The sequence below is a fragment of the Rattus norvegicus genome, chromosome 7, assembly GCF_021556685.1.
Source record: "Rattus norvegicus strain SHRSP/BbbUtx chromosome 7, alternate assembly SHRSP_T2T, whole genome shotgun sequence".
Taxonomy (NCBI): Eukaryota; Metazoa; Chordata; class Mammalia; order Rodentia; family Muridae; genus Rattus; species Rattus norvegicus.
This window is the reverse complement of record NC_141540.1, coordinates 70743997-70767044: the sequence shown is the minus strand read 5'-3', so window position 1 is coordinate 70767044 and position 23048 is coordinate 70743997. Positions and strand designations below refer to the sequence as shown.

Below are 23048 nucleotides of genomic sequence, written 5' to 3'. Positions count from 1 at the left end.
AACCTCAGCCTACATGGCTGTATTTGGAATAAGGTTTCTAAGGAAGCAATCAGGGCTAGAAGAGTCTGTGCATTTGGAGTTCTAATGAATGAGTATTTTTTATCAGACACCAGTGAGCTCTCTGTTTCTTGACTTATATATGCAAACACAGTTTTTCAACATGCTTGAAAACGGCCTCTCCCAACTCAGTTGTCAAAAATGGGAAGCCACTAGCAACCTCTTCAGCTAAAATCAGCTTTATTTCAGTTAGATAATATCCGAGCTGAATTAAATTCAAATCAATATTTTAAAATCAACTAAGAATTATTTGTAGAGGAGAAACTGAAAAAAAAGCCATGTAACTATCTCACAAAAGCTGACTCATTAAAATATTGATTCAATGTATATACATTTGTAAAAAAGATTAAAGCATGGACCCATATACTGTTTAATACTTTTTTGAACTAATGGTAGGTAATTATAACTTAGCAAATCATGACATGAAGTAAGCAATACTATTAAGTAGGTGAGGATAGTTTAAACAGGCATATTTTAATAGATTTATTATTATTATTATCTTCAAATTTAATGAAAGATAAAGGTGTGTACTCTTAAGATATAACATTAAGAATATTACTTTTTCTTAAATTTTAAACCCTGTGGATGCTAGACCAAGTGTAATAAGACACAAACAGAAAAAATATTTATTATATTTATTAAATATCACATGCACATATACATAATTTTAATAATTCAAATTAATAGTACTAGGTCATAAGAAGAATGGTTTCTAATGGTATGTAGGTCAGTGAGGTAAATTGAGGATGAAGCTCAGAGCACCCTAAGTGGCCATTACATGCGATGAGTGAGTTCGAGAGATCTATATCACCAACAAGGGTGAGTAACAGTATGTTGCACTCTTGACGTTCCCTAAGCAGACCCACAGACCAAGAAAAGAAACATACCATTGTGTAGAACATTAGCATTGCTTACACGGATAGAAGTTGTGAGATCAGACTAGACAGGTAAGTTCCTAGAAAGCATCATGGTGGTGTCATCTAAAACTAGATATGAAGCATAGGTGTGAAGAACTCATCATGCTTTAAAATGGAAAGAAAACAACATTTCATCCAAAGTCATGGAGTACCCCATGTATAACATACCTGTGAGGGAAAACTCCCATAAGTGTAGACATATTTCAGCATCCCTTGGAAATAGACATACTGTTTATTAGATATATGAATGTTTGAACTACAAATTATACTTTCTTGATTGGCTAATGGAATGAATAGATAGATAGATAGATAGATAGATAGATAGATAGATAGATAGATAACACACCTGTGAGGGAAAACTCCCATAAGTGTAGACATATTTCAGCATCCCTTGGATGTAGACATACTGTTTATTAGATATATGAATGTTTGAACTACAAATTATACTTTCTTGATTGGCTAATGGAATGAATAGATAGATAGATAGATAGATAGATAGATAGATAGATAGATAATGTATATATGTGTTCCATATCAAAAGTTTGGTAGAGAGCAAATTATTGCAGCACTCAATCTAATAATGCCGAACTTCAGAAGTACTGCCATCTAGCTGTTGAGCATACTGATATAATCCTTTTAAACTACCACTTCCAATTTTAGAAAAAGGAGCTTTGTAAATATTAATTGCTTTTATTGTAAGGTGGTATGGATAGTATTTGTGTAATTATTGTTAGGAATGGGATTTCTTTTATCATTTAGGATCTTTTAGTCTGCAAGCAAGAAGTAATCAAAAAAGTCCATTGATTAAAAAAGTAAGAAAATCGTGTGTGAGTGTGTGTGTATGTATGTGTGTGTGTGTGTGTATGTGCGCGTGTGCGCACATGCGCACACATGCATGTGCATGTCAGGAGCTGCTGTCTAGGTTGACCTTCCTCCAATCAACCTTGTCAGTATCTACCTCATCTTTAAGCTATTTGACAATGTAACACTATGGTGTCAATGGCATCTACAGCCATCACCCAGGTGTGGAAACATCCAGAGGCATGTATTCTGAACTTGGAAATAATTTCTGAGAATCTTCCCAGACAACTCGTCCCTGTATGAGTTGCCCTCAGAATGTTCACATTTAGGAAAATGTCTGATCATGGCATTAAGCTACCCAGGCAACAAAGAGCTTTTGTGACTCGTCTGCACATGTATCCTAGACACCCACAGATGGTGAGTAAGAAATAAGATCAGGGATCGGTTAAGAAAGGGGTGTGTCTCTGGCTGGCTACTAGCATTTTCTGCAACACAGACCTATTTTTAATAAATAGGTCTAAAAATGAGCCCAATGAATCATAAATTAATACATAAATACGTCAAGTGTAATATCTTATGAACTGTGCATCATTCCTGTAAAATTCAGCTATCCCTCTCAGAAAGGGTCGTTTCACAGGAGGGACAGCAGAGCGCCAGAGCGATCTTCCAAAGCCATTACTTTGACTCTCCAATCTCCTTTTGTATAGCATGGAAATTGGGTAGAATCTCCAAAGCCTGGGAAGACTGTAAGGATTAAATGGGCTTTTATACCTAAAGTAATGGCGCATACCCACAGGGTGCTATCATTTAACCAGCAAGTTCACCTTCAAAGGGTAAGATGACTCCCTGTCAGAGAACAACGTAGCCCACTGAAGCTGGAAAGTGTCTGACAGCCCTGCTCCTGTGTCAGGAACATTAGAATGAAAGCTGCTGTCAGTTTTCTTTAGATGGTCCTAAGAGGTTTCCCATGATGCAGTGTGCGTCCTTATACTCACGGGCATACTGGTAGCACTACATGGACTCAGTAGGACTCACTTGGTTTAATAAAGAATACATGAAACTAGGAAGTAAAAGTGTATGGGCATGAGCAATAGGAAGGATCGAGGGGAGGGAGTTGATATGAAGACATTGTATTTGTGTATAAAATTCTGTATATTTTTTCTTTTTGTAAAGATTTCTTTATTTTATTTATAGATAGTTTTGAGCCACCATGTGGTTGCTGGGAATTGAACTCAAGACCTCTGGAAGAGTAGTCAGTTTGGAGCCATCTCTCCAGCCCTGTATATTTCTTCAAAAAACCATTTAATCTGTATCAATAGTTTTGATTCGATGTTAGCTTGTCCACTTTCGTTTTTCACATGTGATCAATCATTTTATTAAACATGTGGTAACTAAAAATGTCGGCTGAATGAATTTATAAATAAAATGCTTTGCTGAGAGAAGACAAAGAGAAGAAACCTCAAACTGTTTTTCTTTTTAGTAAAGCAAAGTCATAAAACTTTCCCACAACCAAGTCTGTGGCAAGGATGAGGAATGACCCTTGTACACAGAAGAAGATAGAAAATCCTACAGTTCAGAAAATGAGCAGTGAATGGATAAGTTCATGTCAGCGTAGTATTTGGTGCCCCATGAAAGTATGGGAGCTTTATCTCTGGTAAGTGTTGTTTCTGCAGACACTTCAGTAGGAGAAATATTCTCTCTCTCTCTCTCTCTCTCTCTCTCCCTCCCTCCCTCCCTCCCTCCCTCCCTCCCCCCTCTCTCTCTCTCGTGTGTGTGTGTGTGTGTGTGTGTGTGTGTGTTAACAAATGTATTAGAGTACTTTGAAAGAGATGCTGAGAGACCCAGAGAAACCCTGAGAGAGGACACTGAGAAGAGTGAACCCAATGGCAGTTACGAAGCATCTTGCTATCTCTTGGCATGCTCCTGACTATGTTATCAGTTACACTTACTATGGTAGTCCCTTTCCTTAGTATCTATTGGTATCCCAAAATGTGCTCATTTGGGACGCATTAAAATGTCCTCATCTTATGCCAGTATTTGAAATGCTCACTGGATATAGCTCAGTATACACGGGGTGTCTTCAGGTAATACAAATGAGCATGAATCCTAGCAAATCACATGGGGAAAATCATCAGTGGGGACTGGAGAAACTGAAGGTGATTTCCCTGTGCAGTGTTTTAATCCCTATCCATTGTGAAGTGAAGGCCACGGGCCCAACAGTTACCTGAAGTGGAGGCCTCCATGGAAAGATGAAGAAGGGAGGGTTTCAATCCCAAATCTATGGCAACATAAATGCAAGGCAAACAACTGGAGACGAGGATCCTACACTCTGTGAAAAAGAAATAACACCTTCCCAATTCAAAATATCTCTTTAGAAATACAGCCAATAAAAAAGCTATTGTTAATTTCAAAATGTTATATAGTAAACATAGGTACATTTCTGTAAATTCAGATGACTTCCTAGAGTCCTGCACAGTCGCTTTTGCTTATTTCATTTGGCAGGATCCACAAATTCAAGTTTGAAATATAGCCAATATAAAAATGCATTACAATATTTTATCATTTCTTCTGTTAGTGTTTATGGTGAGTATAAAATTTTAGATCATTCAAATTGATGTTCGGTTCCAATTCCTGGCTTTAAATTTGATCAAGTACATTTTTCTGAAATATTATTTTTCATTCCAAGTTTTCTCAGAGAATCTATCATGTACTCTTACTTATGTAGAGGAAAAAAAATACCAGGAGCAAGAACTATTAGTCTGTGTTTGTGAAGCATGGTAATACATGAAATAGACTTGTTCTAATGTATGTAGATCATATCAGAACTTTGCTATAGAAAGGACAGTTGAATTCAGAGTCCCTGAGACAATCCTTTCCATCAGTGCTTCATTCAGAAAAGTCACAAGACTGAAAGACTGAGCTAACTTGTGTGACTAATTCTTTGCTGAAGCCTCTCCACCTCTTGCTCCCCTCCCCCTCATCCCTCTCTCCTCTTGCTCTCTCTCTCTCTCTCTCTCTCTCTCTCTCTCTCTCTCTCTTCCCTCCCTCCATCCTTCCTTCCTTCCTCCTTCATGCCCACCCTCTTCCCCCTCACACAAACCCACACGACCAATAAAGGGATAACATATAGGTAAAGTAGAGAGAATACCAAGTTCAAACTTGTTGGACTTCACTTGTGGCTTCACATTCAATGCTTCATTTTACCCAGAAAGCACTGTGATGACAGTCATGGAGAGTTGCCTACTAGAAAAATAATCACAGGCTTTCCACTTCCTGTTTTCAACTTGTGAGCCAGTCACAGAGCCATTCCTTGCTAGCGTTTACTGCTTGGTATGTGGCAGAAATTCAGATACCCTAAAAGAAAGGTAAGCATCATAATTGTCAAAGGCAGTCAGTGTGACATGAACAAATTGTTTGCACAGACTCCTGTGATTTTATTATCTCATTAACAATTTGGGAATGGTCCTCTATACTCCCCATGCCAGAGAAGATCCAAAGTGGGAAAAAAATTCTAGTTGTCTTAGCCTTTCAGTACTAATACTGAATATCCTCTGTGCATTTGTTAAAAGAAGTTTTGTAATCAAATTACCCTGACTCAAACTACATTTTACTACTTAATATTGATAGACCCCTAAATAAATTAAATTCTTTACACTGGAATTTCATTGACCATTACATTCAATTAAGCATTTCAATCACAGAATAACCATGACAGGACTGTGAACTAGTATATTTACAAACCTTTGCTCACTATCTGGAAAGAGTAATAATAATTGCTGATAACTAATAATAGCATAAGGCAGCTACCTATGAAGTTTATCATAAAATGCATGAGCAAGACACATGAACTGAGAAGAAAACAACTGCTTGCTGTGTGTTAACATCTGTCAGTGCAATAGGATCTTTGAGAATGGGTAGAGACATTGTCATTCCCATAACACGCTCTCTCGAAGCAGACTATTACAATTTTATGAAAGTGAGCATTCCTCTTGATTCTTTAATTTTGAGGTTGCTTAGAAATGAGTTTGTTAGAATTCTGTACTAAACCCATCTGGTCCTGGGCTCTCTTTGGTTGAGAGACTTTTAATAACTGATTTTATTTCTTTAGGAGTTATGAGGTTGTTTAGATGGCTTATCTGTTCCCAATTTAACTTTGGTACCTGGTATTTGTCTAGAAAATTGTCACTTTCCTCCAGATTTTCCAGTTTTGTTAAACATAGGCTTTTGTAGTATTATCTGATGATTTTTTTGAATTTCCTCAGATTCTGTTGTTATGTCTCCCTTTTCATTTCTGGTTTTGTTAATTTGGATACACTGTGTCCTCTGGTTAGTCTGGCTAACGTTTTCTCTATCTTGTTGATTTTCTAAAAAAAAAAAAAAAAAAAAAAAAAAAAAAAAAAAAAAAAAAAAACAAAAAAAACAGCTCCTAGTTTTTTGATTCTTTGTATAGTCCTTTTTGTTTCTACTTGGTTGATTTCAGCCCTGAGTTTGATTTTTTCCTGCCTTCTACTCCTCTTGGTATATTCGCTTGTTTTTGTTCTAGAGCTTTTAGGTGTGCTGTCAAGCTGCTGATGTATGCTCTCTCCTGTTTCTTTTTGCAGGCACTCAGAGCTCTTAGCACAGCTTTCATTGTGTCCCATAAGTTTGGGTATGTTGTGCCTTCATTTTCATTAAATTCTAAAGAGTCTTTGATTTCTTTATTTCTTCCTTGACCAAATTATCATTGAGTAGAGCGTTGTTCAACTTCCATGTATATATGGGCTTTCTGTCCTTATTGCTGTTATTGAAGACCAGCCTTAGTCCCTGATGATCTGATAGGATGCGTGGGATTATGTCTATATTCCTGTATCTGTTGAGGCCTGTTTTCTTATATGGTCACTTTTGGAGAAGGTGCCATGAAGTGCTGAGAAAAAGGTATATCCTTTTGACTTAGGATGGAATGTTCTATAAATATCTGTGAAGTCCATTACTTCTGTTAGTTTCTCTATGTCTCTGTTTAATTTCTGTTTCCATAATCTGTCCATTGATAAGAGTGGAGTGTTGACATCTCCTACTATTATTGTATGAGGTACAACATGTGATTTGGGCTTTGGTAAGGTTTCTTTTATGAAAGTAGGTGCCCTTGCATTTGGATGATATTTAGGATTGAGAGTTCATCGTGGTGAATTTTTTCTTTGATGAATATGAAGTACCCTTCCTTATCTTTTTCATGACTTATGTTTGAAAACCGATTTTATTCAATATTAGAATGACTACTTCAGCTTATTTCTTCAGACCATTTGCTTGGAAAGTTGTTTTCTAACTTTTTACTCTGAGGTACTGTCTGTCTTTGTCTCTGAGGTGTGTTTCCTGTATGCAACAAAATGTTGGATCCTCTTTACATATCCAGTCTGATAGTCTATGTCTTATTGGTGAATTGAGTCCACTGATGTTGAGAGATATTAAGGAATAGTGATTGTTGCTTCCTGTTATTTTATTGTTAGAGGTGGAATCATGTTTTTGTATCTCTCTTCTTTTGGTTTCTTTGCAAGGAGATTACTTTTTTGCTTTGTCTGGGATGTAGTTCATACCAATACTGTCAAACTATTCCACAAAATATAAACAAATGGAGCACTACCGAATTCCTTCTATGAAGCAACAATTACGCTTATACCTAAAGCACACAACCCAACAAAGAAAGACAAATTCAGCTCAATTTCCCTTATGTATATTGATGCAAAAATACTCAATAAAATCCTCACAAACTGAATCTAAGAACACAGCAAAACAATCATCCATCACGATCAAGTAGGGTTCATCCTAGGGATGCAGGGATGGTTCAATATACAGAAATCCATCAACATAATGTACTATATAAACAAACTCAAAGAAAAGAAAAACATGATCATCTCATTAGATGCTGAGAAAGGATTTGACAAAATTCAGCACCCCTTCATGATAAAAGTCCTGGAAAGATCAGGAATTCAAGGTCCATACCTAAACACAGTAAAAGCAATATACAGGAAACCAGTAGCCAACATCAAGCTAAATGGAGAGAAACTTGAAGCAATCCCACTAAAATCAGGGACTAGACAAGGCTGTCCACTCTCTCCCTACTTATTCAATATAGTACCAAAAGTCCTAGCCAGAGCAATCAGACAATGAAAGGAGGTCAAAGGGATACAAATTGGAAAGGAAGAATTCAAACTATCACTATTTCCAGATAGATATGATAGTGTGTTTAAGTGACCCCAAAAGTTCCACCAGAGAAATACCAAGCCTGATAAACAACTTTTGAAAAGTGGCTGGGTATAAAATTAACACAAACAAATGAGTAGCTTTCCTCTACTCAAAGGATAGACAGGCTGAGAAACAAATTAGGGAAATGACACCCTTCACAATAATCCCAAATAACATAAAATACCTTGTTGTGACTCTAACCAAGCAAGTGAACGATCTTTGTGACAAGAAATTCAAGTCTCTGAAGAATGAAAGTGAAGATCTCAGAAAATGGAAAGACCTCTCATGGATTGACAGGACTAAAATTGTAAAAATGGCCATTTTGCCAAAAGCAATCTACAGATTTCAATGCAATCCTCATCAAATTCCAACTCAATTCTTCATAGAGTTAGAAAGAACAATTTGCAAGTTCATTTGGAATAACAAAAAACCCAGGATAGTAAAAACTATCCTCAATAATAAATGAACTTCTGGAGAACCACCATTCCTGACCTCAAGCAATATTGATAAAAAGAGCAATAATGATAACAATTGTATGGTATTGGTATATAGACAGACCAGTAGATCAGTGGAACAGAATTGAAGACCCAGAAATGAACCCACACACCTATCGTCACTTGATCCTTGACAAAGGAACTAAAACCATCCAATGGATAAAAGATAGCATTTTCAACAAATGATGCTGGTTCAACTGGAGATGAGCATGTAGAGGAATGCATATCAATCCATTCTTCTCACTTTGTACAAAGCTTAAGCCCAAGTGGATCAAAGATCTCCATATCAAACCAGATACACTCAAACTAATAGAAAAAAGTAGAGAAGAGTCTCAACCACATATGCACTGGAGTAAATTTCCTGAACAAAACACCAATGGCTTAGGGTCTAAGATCAAGAATCGACAAATGGAACCTCATAAAACTGCAAAGCTTCTGTAAGGCAAAGGACACTGTTGTTAGGACAAAATGGCAACCAACAGATTGAGAAAAGATCTTTACCAATCCTACATCTGATAGAGGGCTAATATGCAAAATATATAAAGAACTGAAGAGGTTAGACTCCAGAGAGCCAAATAACCCTATTAAAAATGGGGTGCAGAACTAAACAAAGAATTTTCAGCTGAGGAATATTGAGTGGCTGAGAAGTACCTAAAGAAATGCTCAACATCCTTAGTCATCAGGGAAGTGCAAATCAAAGCAACCCTAATATTCCACCTCACAGCAGTGAGAATGACTAAGATAAAAACTCAGGTGACAACAGATGCTGGTAAAAGTGGAACATTCCTCCATTGTTGATGGGATTGCAAACTGGTACAACCACTTTGGAAGTTCAGTCTGGAGGTTCCTCAGAAAATTGGACATTGCACTACCTGAGGACCCAGCTATACTACTTCTGAGTATATACCCAAAAGATGCTGCAACATACAACAAAGACACATGCTTCACTATGTTCATAGCAACATTATTTATAATAGCCAGAAGCTGGAAAGACCCCAGATGACCTTCAACAGAGGAATGGATACAGAAAATGTGGCACATCTACACAATGGAATATTATTCAGCTATCAAAAACAATAACTTCATGAAATTCATAGGCAAATGGATTGAACTAGAAAATATCATCCTGAGGTAACACAACTACAGAAAAACACACATGGTATACACTCACTCATAAGTGGATCTTAGCCCAAAAGTTCAAATTAACCAAGATATGATCCATAGACCACATGAAGCTCAAGAGGAAGGATGACCAAAATGTGGATGTTTCACTCCTTCTTAAAAGGGGAAAGAAAAATGTTCATAGGAGGGGATATGGAGGCAAAATTTGGAGTAGAGACTGAAAGAATGGCCATTCAGAGCCTGCCCCACATGTGGCCTACATATATACAGCCACCAAGACTGGATAAGATTGGTGAAGCTAAGAAGTGCATGCTGACAGGAAGCAGATATAGATCTCTCTTGAGAGAGACAACCAGAGCATGTCAAATACAGAGGTGAATGCTGGCAGCAAACCACTGAATTGAGAATGGGACCCCTGTTGGAAGAATTGGAGGGAGGATTGAAGGAGCTGTAGGGACTTGCCACCCCATAAGAACAACCGTGCCAACTAACCAGAACTCCTAGGGACTGGACCACTATCCGAAGGATATACATGGGTGGATCCATGACTCCAGCAGCATATGGAGCAGAGGATGACCTTGTTGGGCACCAATGGAAAGAGAGGCCCTTAGTCCTGTTGGGGTTGAAGCCCCAATGTAGGAGAATGTAAGCTGGGGGGTAGTGGTGGGAGTGGGGGATAGAGAGGGGAAAACCCTTATGGGGGATGTGGATGTGGATGGGTTAAGGAACTTGTTTCCACAAGCAAGACCAGGAAGGGGAATGACATTTGAAATGTAGATAAAAAATATCCAATAAAAAAAAAGAAAAGAAAAGAAATGAGTTTGCAGGCTCCAAAAGGGATAGGAATTCCACAGGAAGACCGACAGAGTCAACTTCAACTAACCTGGACTCTTGGGGACTCTCAAGAGACTGAACCACCAACCAAAGGACATACACTGGCTGGACCTAGACCTCCCTGCACATATGTGTTAAATGTGCAGTTTGGTTTTCATGTGGTTCCCGAACAACTAGAATGGGGGCTGTCCCTAAAGCTATTGCCTGTACTTGGGATATGCTCTTCTAGCTGGGCTGCCTTGTATGGACTCAGTGGGAGAGAATGCACCTAGCCCTGTAGAGGTTTTAAGTGCCAGGATGGGGGTGGGAGCACTCAGAGAAGAAGAGTTGGAGGAGATGCAGGAAGGACTGTGGGAGGTCCTTCCAGGAGTGGGGCAGTGAGTCATATGTAAAGTGAATAAGTAAAGAAATGAAACTAAATTAAAAAAAGAAATGTGTATCATAAGTATTAGTGGCTAGACCAGTTTTATATGTATATATCTAATCTTCTTGTGAATGTTTATGGATCTGTGTCGCTGACTATCAAGCAGAATCATTTTGATGAGTGTTACACATAAGAATGTTTATTGATAGATCTAAAAGTTGTGTGTGTATATATATAGATATATGTATATTATGTAATAATCCTTACTTATAATCATTAATTATATGATGTTCAATATACATATTAAACATTGTGATTGCATGAAGAATACATTGATTTTAAACATTCAGATTTATCGACAAAAATAAATAAGCATGCTCAGAATGTAATCATTCCTAAGGCTGTCCAAAAAGGACATTTTTGTTTGTGAAACAATTCATGGTTAAGAAAAGGCATGTATTTTGGAGAATGTATGCTTTTCTTTCATCGTTCTCTTTCTTGTTCTTACAACAAGACACCTTGTTGATATGTCAAACACTCATGCCCCTTGTGGGTGGGGATTACTTTCAATGTTAGGTGTCTCCTCAAGTTAATATTAAATATCTCAGGATTCTTTCCATAAAAATGTCACAAATTGCAACATACCCTTAAGTTCTATTCACAGATCAGAAATACTTTAGGAAATTCCTATCTGTTAATGTTAAGAGGTAAAGAGTTTGAACTATTTCTTAAAAAAAAAAGATCAAAAATAAAGTAAATCTCACTGTGCTAGAAAACAATTACAGATGACATAACTATACCCACACAGAATATCGTTTCAGTAAGGTACAAGGTTTAAAATAAGATTAGTTCATTAAGATTATGATTTTCACTTTACCTTGACTGCAATCTTTGTAGAAATGACAGAAGTCTCCTCACCACAAAGGAGCAGCAGCAGTACTAAGCGTCTGTGCTTATGGGAGCCCTTAATTAATAGCAGCAAATGAGGCAGGAAGCATTGTGTGAGATCAGCTCAACCCGTGCATACCTGTGAATATAAATGTCTAACTGTTTGCCACACATCAAAAAACAAATTGTGATGTCTGGCTTAAATCCAAGTGTGTATTCATGCATCTTAGGCAAAGGTACTTATGAATATAGTAGCGAATTATGCCATTTGTCTATGAGCCATTCAGTCACCACCCGGAAAATGGAATTCGAAATCTAAGAGCTGGGAATGTATTGATTTGTTAGTCCTGGTTATTGATGAGCACTTTGGATTTTCTAGGTTTACCATTTACCGTAGCATCTATCATCATTCATAAAACGGCCTTCACTATTTCCTCCTGTAGACTAGAGTGCACTGAGGATCACAGCGTGCTTATTATTCTTTTCTTCATGTAAGTCAGCTGGCTTTACCCCGAGAGCTAAGCCAATGATGTGGTCAACTAAATTTGGTTAAGCTGAATTAAACAGGGTCATTTAACTAATTTTGAGAAAAGAAACAAGGAAAGAAACCTATAAATCATCAACATCTGAGCCAGTATTAACGATGGCCAACTTATTCTGATTGTCTGTTTCTTTTTCACTCAAAACTATTGTAATTTAGCTATATGGCTTCCAAAAAGAGTGCTCATTTCCTAGATAATAGTCAGTTGAAGTATCATACAATGTGTGATATTTTTCATTGTTGTTCTTATCGCATCTTGGAGGGACCGTTAGCACACTAAGAACACAACTCTGTTCTTTGCACTCCTCTCGGTCATTTTTCCTTTATTCTCATTTCCCAGCCCTATAGTTTTGGAATATCTGTACGATGTTAAGTCTTGTTATCTTTTCTGCAGCTTTATGTACAAGGTTTTATATTATTTTTGAGTTGTTTGAACTTTACATTTTAACTACTTATATTTGCAGGAAAGAATGTGAGTATAATGGTAACTGAATTTATAGATATTTTAACTTCATCCACATAAATACTCTGAAATGCAGCATGATCAGATGCAGCAAATTTCGAAATTGTACTATAGGTTAAAAACTTACTTTTCTAGACCATGAGGCACTCACTTCCCTTAAAGAGATACCCCTCATTTCAGGTAAAATGTAACTTTTAAATTGCAGAAGAGATGTCAAAGGAAATCATCTCTACATTGGCAGACTATAGCATAGACTGACATCAAACCTGAGCCCATTTAGGTTGCATTAGCACTTTGTACAACAGAAAATACGGTTCACTAAATTAAATTAAATTAAAACACAATGCTCTGATGTTTAGAAATTACATTTTATAACACCTAAGACAGTTTCTCTGCACTTCATTAAATATGCATTATTTTGATGGTCTTCATTGTTTTTGGCTATTTTATACTTTCACATATATTCACACAAATGCATTGGAAAATATATGTTAAACAGATTATGTAAGTTATTCCTGAAGCTTCTTCTCTTTGAGTCTCCACCCCAAGGCCTCAATGTCCTCATTGCCAGGGAGGTAAGGCGGCCTCATACCACTGACACCTTTATCCAAGCAGGTACCCTCATTCTGTAAGCTTTTCTGCTGCTGATGATTTCAAGGCACTATGAGAACTGGTCACACAAAGAACCTTTGGGTGAAGTCAGGATTCATTTTCATATTCTTCAAAATGTGAACAATTGATTATTAATGCAAACCATGGAATGCCATACAGAATCCAAATCCTTAAAGCATGATAGCTGTCCTGTTAATGTCACAGTTGCCATGTGACTCACAAAAATCAGCATTTTTCCCCATGGATTCATGCAAATATCTGGCCCCTTCTCCTCATAGTCCCTGACTCTCACAGCGTCTTCCCCTATTTCCCCTTCCCTGAGGGGAAATCACCCCATCATGGCATGTTGAGTCTCAGCAGAGTTAGGCACATCCTCTCCCACTGAGGCCAGACAAGGCAACCCAGTAGGCAAACAAACTGAATCCACAGATGGGCAACAGATTCATAGACAGCCCCTGTTCCAGCTGTTGGTAGCTCCATATGAAGACCATACTGCACATCTGTTACACATGTGAGAGGTTAGGTCAAGCCCATACTTGGTCTTTGATTGGTAGTTCACTCTCTGGAAACCCCCAAGGGTCCAGGTTAGTTGACACTGTTGGTCTTCCTATGAAGTTCCTATGTCCTTCAGAGCCCCCAATCTTCCCACGACTCTTCCACAAGACTCAAGTTCTGTCTAAAGTTTAGCTGTGGGTCTCTGAATCTGCTTTAGTAGCTGGTGGGTGGAGATCTTTAGAGGACAGTGATGGTAGGGCCTGTCTGCAAGCATAACAGAATCATTAGTAGTGTCAGGGATTGGTTCTTGCCTGTGGGATGAGTCTCAATTTGGGCCAGTCATTGGTTAGACATTCATTCTTTGTTGCATCTTTGTCCCTGCATATCTTATAGGTAGAATACATTTTGAGACAAGGATTTTGTGGATGTTTTTCCGTCCTTTTCCCTCCACTGGGAATCCTGCCTGGCTACAGGAGGTGGCCACTATAGGCTCCATATCCCCAACTGTTCAAAGTATCAACTAGTGTCACCCCCATAGACTCCTTAGCTGCCCCTCCACAGCCCAGGTCTCTGGCATGTCCTAGAGAGTCCCCTTTCCCTCTCTCACCATTAACTTCTGTTCTCTCTCAACTGCTCTTCCTACTTCTGATCCTCTCACCATGTTGCTCTTCTGATCCTCTCTCCTACCCAGTTCCTTCCACCCAACCACTTCCTAAATCTTTTTCATTTTCCCTTCTGAGAAATTTTCAAGCATCTTCCCTAGGGTACTCCTTGTTATTTTGTTTCTTTGGGTCTGTGGATTGTAGCATAGTTATCCTGTCCTTTTTGGATAATATCCACCAACACATGAGTACATACCAAATATTTTCTCTTGTTTCTAGTTTACTCCATTTAGGATATTTTTTCAGTTCCATCTATTTGCCTGGAATACTCATCATGTCCTTGTTTTTAATGGCTGAGTAGTATTCCATTGTACATATACGCCACATTTTCTGTATCCATTCTTCACTTGAGAAACATCTAGGTTGTTTCAAGTTTCTGGCTATCATGAATAAAGCTGCTATGAGTACAGTTGAGCAAATGTACTTGTGTGAATTGTGGAGTATTTTTTGGGTATATGCTCAGGAGTGGGATAGCTGAAACTTGAGGTAGAACTATATTCCCAGTTCTCTGAGAAACTTCCAAATTGATTACTAGAGTGGTTGTTACAGGTTTGCACTCCCACCAGTGTTCCTCTTTCTCCACATCCTTGCCAGCATCTGCTGTTGCTTGAGTTTTGGTTTTAGCCATTCTGATGATTGTAAGATGGAACTCAGAGCCATTTTGATTTGCATTTCCCTGATGATGGATGTTGAACATTCTTCAAGTGTTTCTCAGACATTTGAGATTCTTCTATTTAAGAGTTCTCTATTTAGCTATATATTCTATTTTTATTGGGTGATTTGGGTAATTGGTAACTAAATTCTTGAGTTCTTTATATATTTTGAATATTATTCCTCTGTCAGATGTAGGGTTCATGAAGATCTTTTCCCAATTTGCTGGCTGCTGTTTTGGTCAGTTGACAGAATCCATTGCCTCACAGAAGTTTTACAGTTTTATGAGGGTCTTTTGTGGTTTGCCCTGGAGTTATCTGTATTTTGATGCTAATTCCACTGCCCCAAGGATGGCAGCCTAGTCATGTACTCAGGACTCAGGTGACTTCACCAGAACCTTCTCCCCATTTAATTTGTAAAACACAGGTGAGATCAGGTACAGTTTAGAAAGAGGCCTGTCATTGGATGAGAAGGACGGTTGGGTGGGCAAAAAGTTTGAAGGAAGAGGAGGAGAGGGGAACAGTGAGGAAGAAGAGAGAAGAGGGACAGAGAAAGAGAAGCCTCAGCAGAGACAACATGGAAGCTGATGTTAAGATTCAACGCTGTACCTTTATAGGTTGTTATAAATGTTCTTAAGGGATGAATGTGTACAGGGCTTTGTATGTTTAGGTTGGCAATTATATCTTATCAATTGGATCAAAGGTTATTATGTTGTGTGATCTTTCGTGTAGTGATTTAAGTTTAAGAGAATGTGTGGTGGCTAAAGACACTGGGCCATCTTGGAATTGGGATATGTGTTTCTGGCAAGATATCTAGCAGGTATCTTGGGGCACTGGAGTGATGGACCTAGTGGGGGATAAAAGACTTTTATTTTTTATAATTTTACAACAACCAGGTTCCATTTATCAATTATTGATCTTAGTTCCTAAGATGTTGGTGTTCTGTTCAGGAGGTTGTCTCCTGTACCAATGAGTTCTAGGCTATTCCTTAATTTCTTATTTCCATTTAGTGTATCTGGTTTTATATTAAGGTCTTTGTTCTACTTGGATTTCAATTTTGTGCAAAGTGATAAATATGAATCTATTTGCATTCTTTTAAAAATCATTTTATGTTTATATTTCAAATGCTATCCCCCTTCCAGGTTTCCTCTCCACAAAGCCCCCATCCCATTCCCATTTCGCTTTGCCTCTATGAGGGTGCTCCTCCACCCACTCACTCACCCCTACCTCACCCCTCTAGCATCCCCCCTACACTGGGGCATCAAGTTTCCACAGGACCAAGGACCTCCACTCCCATTGATGCCAGATAAGGCCATCTTCTGCTACATATGTAACTGGAGTCATGGATCCCTCCAGGTATACTCTTTGGATGGTAGACATTCAGTTAGACAGGCCCCATTTATTGAAGATAATTTCCCTTTTCCATTGTATGGTTTGGGATTCTTTGTCAAAATCAAGTGTCCATAGGCATATGGGTTTATTTCTGGGTCTTTGATTTCATTCTACTGATCAATCTGTCTATTTCTATGCCAGTACCATGCAATTGTTATTACTATTGCTTTGTAATATAGCTTGATGTCAGGGATTGTGATACCTCCTGAAGTATTTTTTATTGCCAGGATTGCTTTGTTTTTCCATATGAAATTGAAAATTATTTGGTTAAGGTCTGTAAAGAACTCTGTTGGAATTTTGATGGAGATTGCATTGAATTCCTAAAATACTTTAGGTAAACTGGTCATTTTCATTGTTTTAATCCTACCAATCAAAAAGCATGGGAGATCTTTTGATCTGATATTTTTCAATTTCTTTATTCGGGGACTTGAAATTCTTGTTAGAAAGGTCTTTCACATACTTGGTTAGAGTTACACTAAGGTATTTTACATTATTTGTGGTTATTATGAAAGGGGTTGTCTCCCTGATTTCTTGTTAAGGCCATTTTTCATTTGTGTAAAGGTGGACTATCAATTTCTTTGAGTTAATTTTGTATTCAGCAACTTTGCTGAAGGTGTTCATCAGCTGTGGAGATTCTCTTAATATATATTGGGGGTCACTTATGTATACTATCATATCATCTGCAAATAGTGATACCTTGATTATTTTTTATTTCCAGCTTGTATCCCAGTGACTTTCTTTAGTTATCTGCTCTAGCTAGGACTTTAAGTACTATTTTGAAGAGATCAGGAGGGAGTGGAGAGCCTTGTCCCCAATTTCAGTGGAATTGCTTTAAAATTCTTTCAATTTCAATGTGATGTTGTCAATTGGCTCACTGTATGTTGTCTTTACTGTGTTTATGTGTGTGTCTTGTATCCCTGATCTCTCTAAGATTTTTATGAAGTGCTGTTGGATTTTGTCATCAAGACTTTTTTGATATCTAGTGAGATGGACATAAGGTTTTTTGTTTCCTTTCAGTTTATTTGTATGGTGGATTACACTGATGGACATTTGTATATTGAACCACCTCTGGGATGAAGCCCACTTGATATGGGTAAATGATGTTTTTGATGTGTTCTTGGATTTGGGTTGCAAGAAGCTAATTGAGCATTTTTGCCTCTATTTTCATGAGGGAGATTAGTCTGAAATTCTTTCTTTATTGAGTCTTTGTGAGTTAAGGTACCATGTGACTGTGGCCTCATAGAATGAGTTTGACAATGCTCCTTCTGTTTCTGTTTTATGGAATAGTTTGAGGAGTATTGGTTTTATCTCTTCTTTGAAAGCCTGGTAGAGTTGTGTTATAAAACGAGTTGTCCCTAGGCTTTTTCTTTTTGCTTGGGAGACTAATGACTGCTTCTATTTCCTTCAGGTGATAGAGCTTTTAAATAGTTTACCTGATCTTGATTTAACTTTGGTAAGTGGTATCTGTCTAGAAAATCATTCATTTAGATTTTCCAATTTTATGTAGTACAGGTTTCTGATTCTTTGAATTTTCCCAGTGTCTGTTTTAATGTCTCCCTTTTTGTTTCTGTTTTGTTTTGTTTGTTTGTTTGTTTGTTTTTAATTTGGGTACAGTCTCTCTGTCTTTTAGTTAGTTTGGCTAAGAGTTTGTCTATCTTGTTTTTTTTTTTTTTTTGTCTATCTTGTTGATCTTGGTTTCATTGATTCTGTTTATTGTTCTTTTTTTTCTAATTAATTATTTCAGCTCTGAGTTTGACTATTTCCTCCATCTACTCCTCTTGAGTTCTTGAGTGTGTTTGCTTCTTTTTATTTTCTAGTGCTTCCAGGTGTACATTTATATTGCTAATATGAGAACTTTTCTATTTTCTTTGTGAAGGACCTTACTTCTATGAACTTTCCTCTTAGCATTGTTTTCATTGTGGTTCATAAGTTTCAGTATGTTGTGCCTTCATTACTATTGAATTCTAGAAAGTCATTAATATCTTTATTTTTCCCTGGCCCAGTGAACATTTAGTACAGAGTTGTTCCATTTCCACACATATGTAGGTTTTCTTTTCTTTCTGTTTTTGTTAAAGTCCAGCTTTAATCCATGGTGGTCTGATAGAATACAAGAAGCTATTTCAAATTTTTTGTATCTGGTGAGGCTTGATTTGTAGATTACTATATTGTTAATTTTGGAGAAGGTTCCATGTGCTGTTAAGAAGGTATACTCTTTTGTTTTTGGGTGAAATGTTCTGTAGATATCTGCTAGGCCCCTATTAGTTAATGTCTCATGTTTTATTCCTCTTTTTATTTTCATTATCAATGATTTGTCCATTTGTGATAGTGGGGTGTTAACATCTCCTATTATGAATATAAGGGGTTCAATATGTGATTTGAGCTTTAGTAGTATTTCTTTTACGAATGTCGGCGCCCTGTCATTTTTGCCATAGATGGTTAAGACGTCATCTTGCTGAATTTCTTTCTTGATGAGAATAAAGTGTCCTTCTACATCTTTTTTTTTTGTTGTTGTTGTTACTTTTGGTTCAATTCTATTTTATTCGATATAGAATGGTTAGTCCATTCCAGCTTGTTTCTCAGATGCATTTGCTTGAAAAGTCTTTTCCATTCCTTTTCTCTGAGGTAGTATCTATCTTTGATTCTGAAGTGTGCTTCTTGTATGCAGCAGAATGATGGATCTTGTTTATGTATCCACTCTGTTCAAGTGTGGATGTTGAGAGCTATTAAAGATCAATGATTGTTACTTTCCTTTATTTTAATGTTGCTGGTGTTTGTGTATGTGCAAATGTGTGTGCGTGCGTATGTGTGTGTACGTGCATGAGAGAGAGAGAAAGGAGAGAGATTCTCTTCTTTTGGTTTTTCTTGTGTGGAATTATCTATTTCTTGCATTTTCTTGAGTATGGTTATGGTTCTTGTATTGGACGTTTCCTTCTGGTATCCTCTGTAGAAGTGGATTGGTGGAAAGATTTTGCTTAAATTTGATTTTGTCATAGAATATCTTGTTATCTCCACCTATAGTGATTGAAAATGTTTCTAGACATGTCTGGGATTGCATATGTGATCTCTTAGAGACTCTAAAACATCTTTCTAGGGCCTTCTGGCTTTTAAAGTCTCTGTTAAGAAATCTTGTGTGATTCTAATAGGTCTTGCCTTTATTTGTTATTTGGCCTTTATCCCTCATGGCTTTTAGTGTTCTTACTTTGTTCTGTGCATTTAGTGTTTTATTATTATGTGGCTTGTGGCCTTTCTTTGCTGGCCCATTCTATGTGGTGTTCTGTAAGCTCCTGGTACATTTATAGGCATCTAGTATTTTTTTAGGCTAGGGAAATTTTCTTCTTTAGTCTTGGTGAAGATATTTTCTTGCCCTTTTTAGCTAGGGAATCTTCTTTTCCTCTTATTCTTAGGTTTGGTCTTTTCTTGGTTTTGTGTTAGCCAATTTTTGCTTTAGCATTTTCTTTGGCATATGTATAAACTTCTTCTATGGTGTATCCTATGCCTGAGATTCTCCCTTCCATCTCTTGTGTTGGTGGTCCTTGTGTCTTATCTGGTGGTCAATGATGACTGGAGGAATCTGCAACAATCAGCATTTTAAATGAAGTGTGGGCCTGACAAATAGCTCAGAGGCAGTTCTAGCCATAGGGAACCTGATACCCTTTTATGGCCTGTGAGTACATCATCAGTAACATGCATATACCCATGCATGTGTTTGCCTACACAAGTGCACGTATACACAGACACACACATACTGCACACAACACGTACTGCACACAATTTTAAAAATAAAACTCACAGACATATTCATGAGCACAGACACATGCAAAACATGCACACACATAAGCATGCACACACACATGTACTGCACATAATTTTAAAAATAAAAACTTAAAACTAAGCACCAGTAAAATATAATAAAGGACAGTCATATCTGAGTATAACTAACAACTTAAGCTTCAGTTAATAACCTACGTGCTTATACACACATTATTTCAGAAATGTAGACTAAAGTTTTGTATAATTCCTGGATCTTTTATATCATAATTCACTATCATTCTAAAGATGCTTGAGGCCTATTAACTATGTTCCATTGAAAACTTTTGCATTACATTTGATTGTATTAGTCTTACAAACTATCTTTGTTAAATGTTTCTGATTTATTTTCATGTGCTTTTAATATGATTAAAAAGTTCAACAAGGTAGTGGCTTAGTCCCTGGAAGCTCTGGTTGTTTGGCATTGTTGTTCATATGGGGTCTCAGGCCCCTTCAAGCTCTTTCAGTCCTTTTCCCTGGGCTCCAACTGCATAGGTAGCAATGAATAACCTAGTAAGGGCACCAGTGGAAGGGGAAGCCCTTGGTCCTGCCAAGACTGAACCCCCAGTGAATAGGATTGTTGCAGGGAGGGCTGTAAGGGGAGGAGGATGGGGAGGGGAACAGCCATATAGAAGAGGAGGGGGCAGGGTTAGGGGGATGTTTGCTTGGAAACTGGGAAAGGTAATAACAATTGAAATGTAAATAAATAACCAATTTAATAAAGATGGAGAAAAGGAAAAAAATTTCAACAGGAACAGGGGCAGTAGACTCACTTGCTGCTCTTGTAGAGGACCTGAGTTCAGTTCCCAGAACTCACATTTGGCAGCTGTAACACTAGCTATAGGGAATCTCATTGCCTCTTCTTGTTTACACACACAAACACACACACACACACACACACACACACAAATACACAGACAAATACACATACACTCATTCATTACAAGCACATATACACTCACACTACACACAAAATACACATATACACACTGACACATAGCCATACTGCACACACAGACATATACAGACATACAACCTATGCAAACGCACATACACATACACATTCTACGCACACAGACACATACATACATGCAAACCCACACAGACACATGGATATACAATACACGCAGACACACACAAACACACAAAGAAACAAAAACTCACATATAGGTACACACTCAACACAAAGACACACATACGCACAAACACAAATTAAAATTAATCTTAAAATGACTTCCCAGCTGGAGGTGGCAATTCTTATTTTCTAGTTCCATATAATCAGGCCTTTGAAGACAAGAAGATCACCCTGATCCTGGGCTCCCATTTCCTGTCTCAGAAAAGCAATGCAAACAACAGGTAAAAACAAACCAGTCGGCATGATGTAGGTTCATGTATTACATGGGAACTGACCTCTTTTGATCACTGAATTTCACTGTCTCACCTCTCAGAACAAAGAAGTCTGAAAGATAAATCTTTGACCCCTTCAACTAACATTTTCCTAATCATCTGTCTATCTCAGGTCCCATCAGTAGTGTGTTGGTGAATAACTATGGCAGCCGGCCTGTGGTGATAGTAGGAGGATTACTGTGCTGTACTGGAATGATCTTGGCTTCTTTCAGCAGCAGTGTGATAGAACTTTACCTCACCGTCGGCTTCATTGGAGGTAAGCTAGGTTCTGCCTTCATCTGAACTATATGAAAAACCTGAACAAGAAACGATTCTTAATGTTTTGTCCTGAGTTTGGTTTTAAACGCAAGTCTATTCTGTGGTATTTTTATCTGATAAACATTTAAATTCTCCCCAGAGTAGGGATAAATGATTTTCAAAAGTTACCATACAGTTATGCCCGTGTCATCCTGTAGGAAATGGCAACAGTCCTGATTAGTTTTCGGCTTGGTCATGTTTTCCTCTTGAGTGAGATGAGGCAGTTGTGTAAATACTTTCTAGTACAACAACTTCCCTTATAAAACAGGTTTTTATTTCTATTTAGGCTTCCCGACTTATCACTAATGGTAATAGTGGTGTCAAGTAGATATGCTGGGACAACACTCATTAAACATCCAAAATAAAATTCCTGTCAACTATGCTTTAATGAGTGACAGAGAGAGCTATTTAACCTTTCTCTTGTTGAAATTACATGCTTACAAATGCTCACACAGACCTTAGGAATGGCATCGTTGTGCCTTATGAGAGAGTCCCTTTAACTGAAAAGGACCTAAACTGTATGTTTGAAGACACCATTTTTATTTTCCTTATCAATGAATTTTATTTAAAAAAATCTACGTTTTATATTTTAAGAGAAAATGGGCTCCTGGATAATAAAGGCTAAATTAACATTTTCCCTTTAGTTTTGATTTTTTTTTTCCAGAGCTGAGGACCGAACCCAGGGCCTTGCGCTTGGTAGGCAAGCACTCTACCACTGAACTAAATCCCCAACTCCTCCCTTTAGTTTTGAATTGAGGTTAGTCTAAATTTAATCTTGTAAGCCATTTTCTGAGTAAAAAAAAATTAGGCTTTAGAAGCTAATGAATAACAGACATTACAATACATGTCTGTTGTATTACATCATAATATTATATATTATATAGTATTATGTAATATATAATGTTATAAAACCAGCATAGGGGAAACTGAGGCAAGAAATTTTGAGTCCAGTGATATTTTGGACTGCACAGTGAGTTGTAGACCCACCTGGACTATATACTAAGAGCAACAAAAGTAAAGAAGTAC

At 37.5% G+C, this 23048-nt stretch overlaps 1 protein-coding gene across 50 annotated transcripts in view; it reads left to right on the top strand.

The window, feature by feature from the left end:
- The window catches only part of Slc16a7 (solute carrier family 16 member 7), a 167706-nt gene that overhangs the window by 131355 nt on the left and 13303 nt on the right, over window positions 1-23048 (top strand). For all 50 annotated transcript variants that reach the window (XM_087556067.1, XM_087556070.1, XM_087556076.1 and 47 more), the window contains 1 exon segment: window positions 21838-21981. In XM_087556067.1, the coding sequence (XP_087412193.1) occupies window positions 21838-21981 (144 nt within the window).